The following is a 17,342-nucleotide window of genomic DNA, read 5'->3' on the forward strand; positions in this document are numbered from 1 at the left end:
TATATGTGTGTGTATATATATATATATATATACACATATATATATGTGTGTGTATATATATATATATATATACACATATATGTATATATGTGTATATGTATGTATATACACATATATGTATATATGTGTATATGTATGTATATATATGTGTATATATATATATGTATATATATATATGTGTATATATATATATGTATATGTGTATATATATATATGTATATATATATATGTGTATATATATATATGTATATATATATATGTATATATGTGTATATGTATGTATATATATATATATATATATATATATATATAATGTATGTATGTGTGTATATATGTGTGTATATATATATATATATAATGTATGTATATATAATGTATGTATGTGTGTATATATGTGTGTATATATATATATATATATGTGTCTTCCCTCCTGCAGGCGCTATACATAGAAATACTGAAAGATACTTGTACATGCACATGTATGCATACTTACAACACATGTTCACAGTTCTTTAAAAACAAATTTAAAGGAACCCTATTGTTAATAATGTTAACATTTGATTATTTATGTTTTTATGATGAGGAACAAATATCAGCCAATAAGTCAATTTCCCAGTATATCTTTTACTCTCAAGTATCGGTATTGGCCTTAAAGTGGCAAAGCTGCAAAGTGGACCAAATCTTTTATCAACAATTATATGCATGACCTTTACTTAACTAAAATGAACTTGTTCCTGTAAGTTTTACAGACAAAGGATGTATTTAAGATGCATTTTTCAGTCATCTTTCTGATTTGTGTCTGATCAGAAGAGATTCACTTTTAATCAATACAGCTATCCACAGAGGCTACATAATGTCTCTTTTACACTAATAACCATGACCCAAAGCATCTTTTTAGGTTTAAAGTCCATTTTCTTCCCTTCTATGCACATAAACGCAAGGCAGTGCTGTGGCTGAACACTGACAGAGCCGCCGCTGCTGAGGTGCTGCTTTCACAATCTGTAGATAGGGTGTTAATTGGCAATTATTACAAAGCACCATACTGATAGGCCATAATTTTCACATCTCCATCAAGTCAACAGAGATAGATAGCCCACTGAGTCGGATAGTGTTTATCATTTATTAAAAGGCAAAATTGTTTTTCACAGAACCCACAGACTACTGTTTTCTTTGTCAAAGGCTCACATGCCAAATTGGTTTGTTGAATTGAAGTGTGATAAGCCAGTGCTAATTCTTACCTGTAATTAGCAAGGGTGTATTTTAAGCCTTGCTTTCAGTGATCATTATAAAGGAAATCACAAGATAAATGTGCAAATGACAAAAACCTTCTTTCCTGAAAGATAAAACTGAGAATGTAAATGATTGCATTTAATAATTAACCAACAGAGAGTGATTCAAACTCACTGATGTGTTGGCATTGGGGTTTTAACCCTAACCCATTTTTAACTGTATTTTATCCACTAATTTTATCTGAACTGTATTTCATGTGTGCTGCTTGTGCTACCTGGCAGTAGTTTGGGGAGCAGCACTTTGCTCACCTTATCTCCCCGGTGACAGACTCCCTCCATCCTTCCACTGCAAATCTCACCAGCCCACATCCTCTTCTGTTGAAACGCTGAAGTAGGACACGTATTGTGACCATGCTTAGTGATTTTCTTCCAGAAATTCAAGCGTGGCCATCTTTCCCTCAGGCTCTCTCCTGACTATTTGTATGTGTATGTATGTGTGTGCGTGTGCGGGCCTGAATTTGTGTGAAAATGCAAACAGCCTGTCTGTCAAATGTGAAAGTTGGCAGACAAAAGACTGAAACAAAACACACTACACAGCGTTTTGGTTTTGCTTGTTTCACCAAGTTTGTTTCTGAAGACATCTTAACTGCAGCTCCTAATTTGAAGTTGTCACCCAACAAAGTCAGTGAATCTCAGTGCTCTGACTCAGAGGATGAAGCGTTATTCCTTAATGATTTATTCACACTGTGTCTTCAGGCTAAGTGAAATTGGGTTACAACATGTCCATGATTATTTAACCAAAATATTTTAGTGCTGCTGAAATTTCTGAGATTTCAAATGGTAGTGTCTGTTTTCAATCACCACTAATGGAGATTTGAGTTTGATCATTTTTCTGTTTGATTTTCTTTTATAGTTCAAAGTACCATCAGCAACCAGTGCAATAATAACAAATGGTGAGTTTGGGGGGAATTAACTTTTTATCTCTTTAGCAAACTTCTCTAAGTGACATGGTTTCCAGCTTGACAGTTATTAAGAACAGCCTTACTTCAAAGAGGTTGTCATTCCTTCAGAAACCGTGTGTTGTGACGGAGATGTTTGGAAACTGCTGAGTTTCAAATCCTCTACAAAATCACGGGGTGCTCGCTGCAGTCTTTGAACTGCAGTGCAATGCTGGAAATCAGCAGATAAATTAAATATGGTCAAGTCAGACAATAGTATATCATAATGATCAGTGAAAACTCTATCAGCAAAGCTACAAGTTGTCACTTCAAAATACTGTGATTTTCCTTTTTGTATCATTTGTATTACAACTAAACGTAACTAAACACAGTAGCCTGTGTCTGAAACATATGTTACCTGCTGAATCTAATTTGTAGTATATACTCACAGCCAGGGGAAAAATTATTTTTGCCTCACCATTTTGTCCTATTGAGATTTGGGAAATAAAGCTAAAATGTTCTTTAAAATTCCTAGTGACTTTCCGGTTTCAGTTGTCGTAAAAGTTTTGTCATTGAAAAGTCTTGTCTTTCCTGCTGCTGCACATTATCAGACATAAGGTATCCTTATCCAATCTCAAAAAGGGGATATCTGTAACGTTACACAAGCACCATGTGAAATGCATGTCAAATTTAGTGATTTGTTTTGTCCATTTCCTGAGGTTTCAAAAAGAGAAAAATGCTGCATTTCTTTCCTTTTAAACTTCCAGAAGCAGGGTGCAGCAGTGTTGACCAATTAACCCACAGAGTGTGAGCAGTAATCTGTTTCTGCATCTAATTCTGCTTAATCAAGTAATCTATGGCTTTATTGACCTGTATCAGCTACCAGCAGGAATTGCATGAACACTGATGCCACGTATCTCAGCCTCCAAACCCCCAGAAACACTGGTCTATAACTGACACAATGTTTTATTTTCACATTAAAGACGAGTAAGTTAGCTAATTAGAGCCTACATACAGCAGCAATAGTTTTTAAAAGATTTCACTGTACTACAGTATTCAGGCTAATTTAACTAAATTCAAATGGTTTGAGTTCTGGCTGGCAAAATAAAGGCCTATAAGGAAAGAGTTTCTATCAACTACCCAAATGATGCATGTCTACAATAACCCGAGGCTGTAAAATGTAAAAATATTCGGCCTCGTACAGAACACTTGTAACCACTGTTATAATAATCACCCAAACAAATTACAGCAAATGGTCTTTGTGGCTGTTAAAGGAAAATTGTCAGCTTTCACTGTTTCCCATCAATTAAACTGTTCAGTGTGCCATACAAACCTATGATGCTTTTGTTTACCTCTGCTCTGTACAGGCAGGCAACTGAGAAAGAGAAGTTTAGAGGACATTCACAAACAGTATGACTGACGTATATTCTGAAATAATGAAAAGTTAAAATTTTGGGGGGTTGTAGTGGCAAAGCATTGGACATGTGATAGTTGCCAAATAACACTGGGATGAAATTTCTGTTAAAATGAGATATGACTGCCATGTCAAATATGAGTTTTCTGTACAGAATGAATGTAATTGCCTGCTGCTGAGGCACACTCTCATTTGTGTTGCCCAGTGCAACATCATTCTGGATAAACTGGTGGTATTGTAAATTAGCTTTTTCATTTCTGTGCTATTCACTTGCATGACAATCTTTTGTGTTTACTTTATGTTCTTTCTTTCATGGTTGACTTTGCAGACGGAATAGGAATCAACCCTGCCCAGACAGCAGGTGAGTTGTTTGGGAGCTCATGCCTTGATGATCTGTAAAAGAAGACTTTTTCCACAGAAAAAAAAATAAATTTGGTTGTTATTGTTTTATTATCTCCGCAAAAGCCTCTTTAGTTGGGGTAATATCTTGTTTTTCCTTTTGGTCTAATGTTTTAAGGTCCTTAGAAGCATAATCAACCTCAGGGCTTTTTGTTAAGCTCTTTGCCACTTGTCTATGTGCTTTCATCAAAGCATTAATAATCTAAGGAATTAATTCAGAACTTGAATAGATGATGTTTCATAATGCAGTCTGATAAGCTGGTTGCGTTGTCTTAATAGTCTAAAAGATTAATTTGATAAAGCCCCCCGAGGCAGTGACTTCTATGGGTGGTTCCTCAAAGTAACGTAGGGCTTAATATGAAACGTCTTACTTGAGGTAATGTAACATGTAAATGATATAATCAGGGTTGCTTAAGTCAGGTTTGAAACAATTAAGTTAAATTGGGATTACTGGATGTCAAAGGCAGGCAAGAGATGCCAAGCAGCGACCATTGGTTCAGGATTACAAAACAGGAACGGTTACCACAGTCGTTACCAGCTTCACAGATCACTAATATGCACTCTGACATAGGCAGTAGTAAAAATCAATTTAAGGGTTTGTTAAAGCCACATGTCAGTTTCTCATCTCTCTCTATGCCCTGAATTTTCTAGCAAAGTGGAAATGCCTAAAGTTTATTTTTAGAAGGGCTGTAATATTATAATAATAATAATATACCACAATTCAAGGTCACATCATGCTTAATTATCCATTGGTGGTGTTTGTGGTCAGAACTGCAACATATATAAATAGTTCAGAGCCCACAGAGGTCACTGCATCAAAGCTAAAAAGCTATGGCAAACCTGTATAACCCTTGTCTAAAAAGATACGTTTCCAAGAAAATGAATTCTGTAGAAAAAAGCTTTAGTAAAAGAAATAATCCAAATTTAAATGATGTCTCTGTGTTTAATCAGGCCTCATAGTTGTTTGCATGGAAATGGTGTTTACTGATTCATGAATATAGATGCAGTGCCCCGGGAGGCAGTATTTAATGTTAAATAAAATTTAAAAGTGACCTCTGACTGGAGGCGAACTAGATGCACCAAGCATTCAGTCAGAATTCACTTGACTTTAGATTCCCACATTATTACCGAGCCCTGGTGAATCACTTATTCCTCTGGGTCGGCCCCCTTGGATGTTCCCTGAGGTTCGCACTTCAAGTGTAGCCCACCTCTCCTTATGTAAGTCATCATTCTCAACAAAGACGGGTAACGGATGACTGGGTTTTCTGCATAGAGCAGGATGAGGCAATGCCTGCTTTGACCGACAACAGCTTTTTATCTGCGTAACATTCATGCTGCGTGCTGCCGAGAATAGCCTCATTTCAGACACCTCTGTCAGACTGCCTTTTTTTCACACTGCATCCACTCTACCTCATGTTCACAGGATCAAGTACTTGGTGGGAATTGATACAGTGTAATTTTACAATCACCTTTTCTTTACACATCTCTATAAGGCCATTATCATATCAACAGTGCATCTATACTGATGGCCCTGGGAATTATACTTATATTATCTCGGCATGATTGCTGGATGAATGAACAAATGAATGGAATTGCTGTCTGTGGTTCCATAATACAATATTATAAATTATTCAAATGAGCTCGCTGTGTGCCCCTGATAAAATGGGCCTGATTTCTGAGTAAGTGGCTACTGTAGAAGGACAAATAGGCATCACAAAATAATTATATCCCTCAGTTCAGATATCTCTGATCTTGTTTTGAAATCTCTACAATTAATACAAATGTGCGTAACTACCTGACTCGTGTGCAACTTTGTAAACAAATCTATGAATTTTAAGTAGAGATTATTTTCTTTCATCTTTATATTAAGGTTTAAGTTATTCAGATACAGTTAACAAATTCAAATTTCTGTATTTTTCATCACTATTTTGGACAAACCATCATTTCTGAGTAGAAATTCTGTCCTTTGAGAAGAAGGTCAAAGTTTCTCTCCCAGCTGGTTATTACACGGATGTGGTCTTTATGTGTTGTTTTGTCCTATGTTGCAGGGAATGTGTTTCTAAAACATGGCTCTGAACTTCGCATCATTCCCAGAGACAGAGTGGGAGGACAGGGACACTGATGCTGCTTTTTCCTTGTTGACGGCATAATGACTCACCCGGCAGAATCACGTAACACTTGAGACCCAGGAAACACCCCAGCGTGTGTCATATTTATTTTCTGGCCCACAACTGACAGTGACTCACATGAGAATATATATATTTAAACGTGATGATGACATGCGCGCACACTTGCATGCTCCCTGCTTCTTCATTCTCAGTCAAGTTATACTTTTTGCTGTAAGTTTAGCTGCATCAAAAGATTGTAGGGACATTACCCAGAGGCGATGAGTAATTAATCAACATAAACACAGCAGTTGCATCCTGGGAAAGATTTTAGCTAAGATTAACAAACAACTGAGTCAACAGTTATAGCTTTTGTATCTTTGTAAATGACAATAAACAGTCAGGATGGCTAACGACAACACATGCTATGTTTACTTTTGTCTTCATTAGCACTGTGAATGTGGTAATGTGAGAGGTGATTTTAAAGTATATGTACAACATGCTTTTAGGGATTGGTTTTGATTTTTTTTATTATGTCAGACAAGTATTCTTGTCTAGCACCATGCATCTCTACAGAGCTTGGAACGTGGGACCAGCTCCTTCCAAAACTAGAAGAACATATTTACACGTAAGAATATTTCTGCTGATGGCAGGAAATGTGATTGTTCGTCTGTCAAACTGTGCAGGCACGTGGATCTTTACTGCCCTCTGTCAGTTTACACTTTAACATGAGTTTGTACTCCCCTAAATACCTTGCATCTGTATTTCAAGTCATGGATGATGCCCCATCTTCACACAATGAATATGAAAGAATTGAGTACCATAATTTTTTTTTAACAATACAATGCAAGCTGAGGAGCAGGTGGTTAGAAAACAAGGCAACACAAACACTGGTTTTCATCTGGGAAATAAATTAAGTGTTTGCAGTACTTTGTCTTTTCTTTTGGCAGGATCTGCTGGCAATTTGAAAAATCAGTAGATGGAAAATAAACCTTTATCGTAAGTCTCCAGTTTATTCTCATACAAAAAACAAAACATGACTAATATGTAGACGGTGTAGTTGGTTCTCAAATGTGTTTTTTTGTTTTCTGATTAATGAAGGGAATCAGTTCATTATCTCCTTCACATTAATCATTATCATCCGAGAAGGTCTGAGTCATTTGTTCCTGAATTGGTTCTCCACCCATGAAAAACAAAAATACCATACTCGGGGAAGAAATATAGGCTAGAGAGAATAATGGAGTGTGCGGGCTGTAATACACGAGAAAAGCAAACCCTTGTGTCTCACCAACCATCAGGATGCAGATGGGTGGGGTGGGGGGATTTGGGGGCAGGAGTGCCATCACAAATGGATTTTCTCATTTATTTTAATCAAAGTCACTGCTGGGCATATTCACCAGAAATTTCCTTCTGAAATTGGAAAAGACTACAGAATGCCATGGATGTTGCAGATGCTATCTGCTGCAGTGCTACAGTGTTGGCCCCAAAATGCTGCAGTTATTTGCAAAATAATATGTTTTTACAAGCACGTGTACCTGGTTAAAATGGCAGTTTAAATCTTTAAAATCTTTGTGCTTTTGCTTTATCAAATTTTTTAAATTGAAGTGGTGGATGGTTGTTTTCAGGCCAGCATCAAGATTTCACATTTTTACATGCCGACCATGTACAAAAAAAAAGTTAACATGGATTGATTAAAAAGTAAGAAATCAGCTCATTTCATCAAATCCTTGATTTTGCGCTCTTTTAGGCATGAAATTAAAAATTCACACTTAAACAAAACGCATGCTGCAGTATAATCTTTACAAGCAACGAAGTAGAAAGATGCCTCGTAATCACATTTCTGGTTGTTCTTTCTGTCCTGAGCGATGAGGATGAACTGCTGCACAGATAGACCTGCAGCTCACAGTGTCACATCAAGTCCATCATGGCTCCCAGGAAACATCTTTTCAGGCAGCCTAAAGGAAGACCAATGATATAATTGCTGAGAGTCTGCAACAATGGTGGGAGTGAGAGGAGAAAATGCAGGGAGAAAGTGAGGAGGGAATGTGTAGCTGTTGGTTGATTCAACATTTTGGATGATGAATGGGGGAAAAGAGATGTTTTAGTATATGGTCAATTTGGTTGTATTTAACTGAGCGGGGGCAGGTCTGACCTCCGTCCCTCTCAACCCTTTGTCTGCCTAATTAGTTTCTAATCAGTTTCTCCTCAAAGTGCACCAAAATGAGTGGTAGGATGTGTCCCCTGCTCGGACACATGAAAACCCAACAACTACTGAGGCCCCTTTTTCAAAACTCTTCCCACAGTCTGCATTACCAACATGCATCTTGGCCAAACAGTTAATCTCACCTCCAAAAGTCACTGAAACCACCAAAACACTTCATACAAGTCTCAAAATAAACGCGTTCAATCAAAACACTGGGGACAATTCTCACTCAGAAAGCATTCATTGTCACTCTTAACACACTGACCTACAAAACACTGACAACAGGGAGCACGACGTAAATTTGATGAACTTTTATCTTCGAAATGTGACTGATATTTTCAGATAAATCAGTATTTCATTCTAGAATACAGTTGTTCTCAGTCATTTTCTCAGATCAGAACTGAAATTCTACTTGTTCATGCTTCACATCACCCAGTAACTTGTGCACATCATATGTAAAAGCAATTTTTCAGTCTTTTGAGAAAAGATGTGAATCCTGTCCAATCCCTTGCAATGTAAAACTCTGAACTGTTAATTTCATTTTCATCCAAACCTAGTTTACCAATACAAATAGTTTTGCAAATGTTAAGGATGATTCTAGAAATGTACCAAAGCGAGAATCGGAAAAGCATAAATTTCCTTCCATATCCTTTTTTTCTCTATATCACTGCATTCAGTAATTTCCTTGTGAAACAAAAGTTCCTGAAATTTCTGTCCTGCAGTACAGTTTTTCTCAGTTGTTTGCACAGTGAAACTGGTATCTGAGACACAATGACCACAAGCTATAAATGTACCAACCCCTTGAACCAATTCTGCTCAAATATACAGTTTTTTTTCAATTGCTAACCTGCATTATTCAAAATTGAAGTCACATTGTCAAAACTCTTCACACAGTCAGCGAAACAGAAGTGTATGTGGACCAAACTGTGAATCATTTTTCATTGCTTTCACACAAAATGCATTCAATGACCACTTTCTCCAAAATCCATGAACTCTTTTCCCATTACTACTTCACCACCTGCAAAACACTGTATATCTGCAGCACATTTTTCAAATACTAACACACTGTGTCCAAAACTGTTAAAAACACATTAAAAAAAAATGTTTGCAAATTTCCTGCATTTTTGCTGTAGCTGGACAGATATACATAGAAAATCTTTGCAGAACATTTATATCCATTTCATGTTTTAGAGAAATATGTGTAATGTTTTGAATGTGGTTTTACAGTAAAACTGCAAGCTGAATGTAAAGCAGGAAATGTGCTTGTATTTTAGCAGAATTGGTTCAAGGGGATGGTACATCAATTACAGACTGTGGTCATTGGGTCTCAGGTACCAGTGTTAACTATGTAAACAACTGAAAAAAAAGTGTATTGCAGCACTGAAATGTCAGGAACTTCTTTTTTGCACAAGTAAATTACTGAATGCATTTCTGATTCAGTCGCTTTGGTTTGGTACATTTGCTAAACTATTTGTATTGGTAAACTATGGCTAAACTTTTGATGACAATGATTGAAAATGCACAAGGCTGTACTTTTTCTGTATGGCATAGATCAATTTCAACAGTACAGAGTTACAGTAAACATTGCAAGAGATTGGACAGGATTCACAGTTACACTTTTACTGTATGCACCGTAATTTGTCATTTCATTGTGATGCAGAAAAAAAAAAAAAAAAGACTATTTTACAGCCCTGCATAGCACAACGGAAACAATTACAAAATAAGAAATGGAAACATGAAAACACCTCCTCAGGTTGATGTTCCTGTCTATTGGGCCACAGATTCTTATTCACAGCACAACAGATCAGAACACATTTACAAAACAAGTCTAGACATATGTAGGAAAATGCAGAACAGTCTCGGGAGTTAGCGGTTCGGCATTGAGATGTCGTCTCGCCCACCTTCAGCGTTTGGGGCTGCGGCTCAACGCGAAGAAGAGCGTGCTGACGCCCGCCCAACGGACTACGTTCCTAGGGGTGGTGTGGGACTCAACGACGATGCGGGCCCACCTGTTTCCCACACGCGTTGAGTCCATTTTGTCTTCAGTGACCAGAGTGCAGTTAGGCCGCGCCATCACTGTAAAACACTTTCAGAGGGTGTTGGGTCTCCTGGCAGCAGCATCCAGTATAATACCTTCTCGACTACTGCACATGAGAGCCATGCAGTGATGGCTAAAATCCAGGCATTCTCCCCGAGGGGACATCTGCTCCGTCTGATACGGGTTACGAGCAGGTGCCTTCGTTCCCTGTCTGTATGGAGGAAATCTTGGTTCCTGTCCCAAGGGCCCGTGTTGGGAGCGATCTGTCGCAGAACAATTATTATACAAACACCTCACTCACGGGGTGGGGCGCGGTCATGGATGGCCGCTTTGCGAGAGGATCCTGGCAGGAGCATCATTTCTCCTGGCACATAAATTGCCTGGAAATATTGGCGGTATTCAGAGCTCTGAGGAGTTTTCTGCCCGCTCTCCGCGGTCGCCACTTCCTTGTCAGAACCAACAATACGGCAGTGGTGGCCTATTTGAATCACCAGGGGGGTCTGCGCTCGCGCCTGTTATGCAAACTGGCACATCAGATCCTCCTGTGGTCCCAGCAGAGACTGCTGTCCCTCAGAGAGATGTACGTCCCTGGGACCCAGAATCAGGGAGCAGACCTGCTGTCGAGACAGGGGCTGAGGCTCGGGGAATGGAGACTCCACCCTGAGGTGGTGGAGTTATTATGCGAAAGGTTCGGCCCCATAGACGTGGACTTGTTTGCGTCTCGAGAGACTACGCACTGTCCCCTGTGGTTCTCCCTCTCGTCCCCAGCCCCGCTAGGGCTGGATGCCATGGTGCAGACGTGGCCGAGGCAGCGTCTGTATGCCTTTCCCCCAGTCGCTCTGCTCCTGGGGGTTCTGGAGCGGGTCCGTCAGGACAGCGTCAGCCTACTACTTTTGGCCGGCACGAGTGTGGTTCTCGGATTTAATATCGCTCCTGGAGGGCCCGCCCTGGCAGGTCCCTCTGAGGAGAGACCTGCTGTCCCAGGTGGAGGGCCGGATCTTTCACCCGCACCTGTGGGTCTGGCCCCTGAGGGGGCGCAGTTCCGGCAGGAGCGGTCGAGACACTACTCAGCTCTAGAGCCCCATCCAGGAGAAGGATGGGGTTTCGGCGCGGCCTAAGTGGGTATCTCGTTCCCATAGTGTCGTCACAGTGTCTCGTTCCCCTTCTCGGGGAACAAGGGTTACATACGTAACCCGAGACGTTCCCCTTCGAGGGAACTCGAACTGTGTCGATCTGCCACACCTCACCCCGCCTGGATTGCCTTGCTTCATAGAAAAGGGCTAATGTGTCCTGTGTGCCAGCGTGCTTATATACACCTCTAGCAACACCAATAGGATTGGAGTAGTTTCATTCATAATTCAGCCCTGCCACGCCCAGAGGCGTTCCCATAGTGTCGTCACCGACGTAGTGTTCCCCTTCTCGGGGAACAAGGGTTACATAATTAACCCTACAGTTCTCTCAATTTGAAGATGGTAGACACGGAAATAGGAAACAGGATGCTGACACAGAGTAGTCCGGCTGTGCACAAAGGTGGGAGGAAGAAATAGAGGAATCAACGGCCACTTGCTACAAAATAGGTTTCCTCATGCACTCCTCTGTCTTCTTTTCCCCAGTCCTTTGTGCCCCGAGTGTTTTATAAATGACACATTGAATGTGCTCTTTGGCCTCACATTAAAAGAGGCCAATCTAAAATGAGATCTGGTGGTCCTCAACAGACAAGGCACAGATACAACCAGCACTGTGGCCAGAGGTCAGTGAGCCAGATAAAGGAAAGGGGAACCAGGGAATGGAAACAGCCCCCCTCTGACAGCCCATCCAGCTCATTTCCCCTTCATTCTCACACATCTGTCTGTCAAACCTGCGTAGCACATGTGTATATGCAGGTGTGTGTGTGCAAACAGTGTCCCTAATAAGCTGGAACCTCAATCATCACATGCACACAGCCAGGTGCAGGGAAATTGATTCATGTACAAAACACATTTCCACATTAAGATTATTTAATTATGTGAATGACCTAATTCTGCCCCCTTCTGTCTTAAAATGAGAATGGCAACTATAGGAAAACCCCATGGGCAAGCAATCCACATATCTCTGTCAAGAAGCAGATTCTTCTTAATGGTAGATCTGAGCAACTGAAATCGCTCAGGCTAAATGGACACAGATAATTTGGCTTTAAAGCACAGCTGCACTCTCTTGGTTTTCAAATATGAGAATCCACCCCCCAGTACATTCTCAGTACATATTTATTGTACAAATGCTACACATTGCTTCCCATCATCTGTCTTTTGAAATTAAATGCTTAATAGTTTTTATTTTGATATAAATCACAATTGTTGCTGGGCTATTTCACTTCTCTTCTTCTCCTCTCAAATGCAAATGAACATGTGACTGATTTGAATTTTGATATCCAATCAATATCTTTTTAAGAATGGTAAACCTGTCTGGTCTTGTTTAGGCCCACCCACCAGGCTCTTCATTTCCAAAATGGGACTCATCAACCTATTAATGAGTTCATGGAAAATACGCTCTAATTCTTACCACCTCTCTTCTTTGTCCCTGCTCCTTGTCTGATAGTCTATTCAAGGCCCTAGGTTAAATACAAGCTGAATGTCAGCTTTTAGATATGAAAATGAAATTTTGCATCTGCGGAGCCTCTTATAGGGCGGCGCGGTGGTTAGCACTGTCGCCTCACAGCGAGAGTGCGCGGTTCAAACCCCGGTTGCCCCGGCCTTTCTGTGTGGAGTTTGCATGTTCTCTCCAGGGTGCTCCGGCTTCCTCCCACCATCCAAAAACATGCAGACTAGGTTGATTGGTTACCCTAAATTGTCCTTAGGTGTGAGTGTGGGCGTGAGTGGTTGTTCGTCTATGTGTGGCCCTGCGATGGACTGGCGACCTGTCCAGGGTGTACCCCGCCTTGCGCCCAATGTCAGCTGGGATTGGCTCCAGCCCCCCCGCGACCCTGTACGCAGGATAATCAGTTGACGATGGATGGATGGAGCCTCTTATAGTTTTTGTAAGTGTGCAGACTTTATGTAACTGTTCACCTTGGCTACAAGCACCTTGGTAGTAAGTCTGGATTCAAAGGTGCAAATCATGACATACATAACAAGATACTCTATGACTTACTATCACACTCCTGTAGTCTACTGTTTCAGTTGTGTACCATGACTTAAGACTATGTAACTGAACTCATGAACTTATTTAGCAATAAGCAGCACTGACATGTTGTATGACAATGTTGTATAAGTTTGCTAACATTTACCAGTAAGCCAAGTAGCCTAAAGTTACTGTATTCTTCATATCCACTACAACAGCTGAGATTACATTCAAATAAAGTGCTAATTTATAAAATGGTCTGCAGGTTACACCCAACGGCAAGGATGCACTGTGATTTCCCAAAATCCGTACTGTTTTTCAACTGCGAAAGATAAAAAGTTTTAAAGCATTTGAAAGTCGCCTCACTAAACAGTTTTTCTCCTTTGAGTTAAGTGGTCTCCTAAATCTGTTGAGGCAGCCCTAGAGCTAATCTTTTATAATCCCCTCTTTCTTTGTATCTCTTCTCTCTCTTCACCAACTTGTGTTTAAAGGACTTGTGGGAGTATTATGATACTGCTTGGAGAGTGTATTTTAAGGACACAGCCACAGGCTGAGTTTAGCTTGTTTGTGCGATGTCCAAGAAGCTTGGTCAAAACAGAAAGAGCAGTCTTAGCCAGTCTACTTTTCCAACAGCAGCTCATTTTCCCTCATTGGCAACATGCTGTGTGTGTGCATCCACGATGCAGAGATGTACTTGAGGTTCACTACTTTCTGTCTTCTTGTCTTCTTTTGTTGCTTTTAGCCATGCTAGCATTTGTGGCTCTATGGATGGCAGTGTAAATCTGTCAGCCCACCACTTTGGTACAGGCTGAAATTTCTCAATAACTAGGATGGATAGGACATTCATGGTCATGTCAACAACCACTGTTGTTGAAATTTTTGTTTTGTAGTGAAATGTCTTGACAACTATTGAATGGATGGCCATGAAATCTCATACACATTGATGGTTTCCTCAGGATTTATTGTAATCATTTTGGTGATCCTTTGACTTTAAATCTGGCACCACCATCAGGTCAACATTTGTTGTTAACTCTCTGTGGGTGGCTTAACTTTCTGTGTGTGCCTGAGTTTATAGGAGGTAGTAGAGTGGTAGAATAGATTTGTTTCTGTAGGTTAGGTAGGGCTGGCTGTCTTGTGCTGTCTGTTTTGTAAGTGTAGACTGGTTAGATCTAGATAGGCTGGACATTATATTGGACATGGATATTAAATGTCTATTTGCAGTGTGTGTGTGTGTGTGCGCGCGCGCACGCGCGCTTGTACAGCATGTGGTAGTGAACAAGGAACAGCTTGTTTGAACAGAGGAAAGAAAAAAGCTGTTGTAAAGGGGAAAGGGTATCATACCGAAGGTTGTTAACCTCCAAACACTTGCACTTGCTGGTCTGAATCTGTCTTCAGCTGTGACAGCTGAAACTTCATTTGGCGCTGAGACTCTCTTTTCTTTTCTATTACACACAATTGCAGATATATGCTTGTAATGTGAAATGTCAGTGTGAAAATTCTCACTGAAGTTAGCTTGCAGGTTGAACATGATTTTTTTTTGTGTATCATCTGAGGTCTTACCTTACATGCAGAAAATGTGGTAACCCTCTGATTCTGTTTTCCACTGTCAGCCTTGAGCCCGCAAAAGCTTTAATAGCTATGACCAGTGAATATAAATCACTGTGACACAACAGTAGCATGCCTGATAGGCTCCAAAACTGACAAAGACAGTTTTTCCAGTTCTGATTCTGAACTCATTGCTACATGATTCTCATTTAGTTGCTAATGCAACTTGAGATATGTCAACACCTGATAACCCTTAGTACAGACTCATAGGCTGATTCCTGGAATGCTGCTGCTACTCTTCACCACCAGAGAGCAGTAGCCTATTAAAAAATGATAACACCATTTCTTTCCATGATCATTTAGATGGAAATAATGACTGAATTTTAATGATTGATCTGCCTTATTCAAATTCAAAAGAATGGAGGTGTTTCTTTTCTTTTTCTCACACTACTGAAATCTTTTGATTACACTGTAAGATGGAAAATAATCAGCAAGGTACTCTTTACAAGGTACTTTATACAGCTACCATGTAACTAGAGAATAAGTTTCTAATTTTACCTCAGGAATAAACAGCTCAATTTATTCTTCTCTGTGGGCCTTCTATTTGAATCTGTAATTACGTTTATGTAAAAATTGGAAAACAATTAAAGTGGAAGTTTTGAAAATATGCAAAGAAACACAAAGTTTTGTTGCTTTGAAAAATTCTTCTTCATCTTTGGTTATATTACAATTCAGAGTAACAAGAAAATGCTGTGAAAGTTCTGTAACAAATCCCCAACAAGCCACAAGAGCCGACATCAACCGCAGCAAATTGACACAGCCTGCAGGGCTGAGGGCTGAGTGCTTTGTCTGATGTGTGATGGAGTGTGGCAAGCTTGTCCCTTATTAGACTCATCAGCTCTGTGAAATCACATGAAATAGATAGAATGTATATGCTCTGCAGGGGGCATGTCACAAAGTCAACCAGCTGGGAAAAGATTCTCACATGAGCTGTAAACAAGTAATTAATGCCTAACTGTTCAGTATAGAGATAATGGGAATGACAGGATTTCGCAAAAGTACAGTAGCTGGTAGTCCTGAAAGAATGGTTGCACACTAGTCTTTCAAAAGCCAGAAAGGGCAAAGTGGATCATTGAAAGTCTATCTTTCCTCACAATTTTCAGGGCTATTACTCTAATAATAGATGCACAGATACAACAGATATTTACCCATTCCCCATATAATTCATAATAATAACCTTATTCCTCTAACTGAAAGGCAAAAGCCTGCAGGAGCCATCTGTGATGGAAATGAGTGTGTGAGACGCAGGAACAAACTGGCTGTTTCACCAGACAGTAAACGTTTACCAGGATAGCACTTTGTTTAAACTCAACACGGTCATTGTTATTGATGATTACAGAGCAGTGGTGCCACTGAGATGTCTGTTTGAAGAGTTCCTGGTGTGTCCTCTGAATACCTACTTTTTCATGACTGTTATATGGGAACAAAGATGGACCAGATGTGAATCTACTCTTGACGGTTTTATGTCCTTGTGTGAATGTAGATGGTCAAGAAGCTCATTATAACTACTTTATATACTATTGAGTATTGTACTTACTTAAAACTGTTTCTTACTTATATGTAATGTATGTGTGTGGTATATTGTGCTGTGTTTGACAGTACACACACTGATGCTCAGTACAAATTAAGTTCCTAACGGATAAATAAAATTCTTTAAATTTGAATTGAAATTGAGTAGTTTGAACTGTATAAATACATCATATTTCAGACTGATCAAATGTTTTGTATGTAAAAAATGTATGTACAAGATTAACTATAGATGTTAAAATATCATTATATTACTGTATTAAGAGTTACTTCCATCTGAAATGTAGTGGAATATATTATAAAGCAGCAGAAAATGACAATACTCAAGTACTTTTATTTCCACCACACACAGGAAATTGTTTTCTGTGCTTCACTGTAGGAATAAACTTACATAATGTATTTTATTGATTTGGGTTATGGGTCATTTATTAAAAAACAAAACAAAAAACTGACGAGTAGTGATGTTCTCCTATGGCAATACAAGCAACTCATTGTAATCAAGATGCACAGTATTTGACTCTGATTTGATTCTGCGCATGGACTCAGTACAGATTTTAGTCAGAGTTTAGGGGACTATTGCAGCGAGAATCTGTATTGCTTCATTAACAGTTATTATGGGTCTTTTTGATGGCTTTTATATGGTTACTCCTCCTGGTAACCAGACAAGCATACAAAACCTGCTTCATACATCCACAGGCCAAACAACAATAATCTTAAGCCATTGTCATATTGACTGTAAGAATGACACAAATATGCAAGACTGATTTAGACAAGTCTGCTCTGTTGTG

General features: G+C 39.5%; 1 protein-coding gene across 2 annotated transcripts in view; it reads left to right on the forward strand.

Moving 5' to 3' along the window:
• Nucleotides 1-6,508, forward strand: part of ufm1 (ubiquitin-fold modifier 1) — a 13,864-nt gene extending 7,356 nt beyond the window's left edge. The window contains exons 4-6 of one of the 2 annotated variants that reach the window (XM_046040938.1): nucleotides 2,143-2,182; nucleotides 3,901-3,942; nucleotides 6,029-6,508. In XM_046040938.1, the coding sequence (XP_045896894.1) occupies nucleotides 2,143-2,182; nucleotides 3,901-3,942; nucleotides 6,029-6,102 (156 nt within the window). In that variant the 3' untranslated portion in view covers nucleotides 6,103-6,508. The remainder of the gene's footprint in view (nucleotides 1-2,142; nucleotides 2,183-3,900; nucleotides 3,943-6,028) is intronic. The other variant, XM_046040939.1, reaches the window with a different exon arrangement.
• Nucleotides 6,509-17,342: the final 10,834 nt, after the last annotated feature.

Source organism: Micropterus dolomieu, linkage group LG23 (assembly GCF_021292245.1).
Source record: "Micropterus dolomieu isolate WLL.071019.BEF.003 ecotype Adirondacks linkage group LG23, ASM2129224v1, whole genome shotgun sequence".
NCBI classification, from domain to species: domain Eukaryota; kingdom Metazoa; phylum Chordata; class Actinopteri; order Centrarchiformes; family Centrarchidae; genus Micropterus; species Micropterus dolomieu.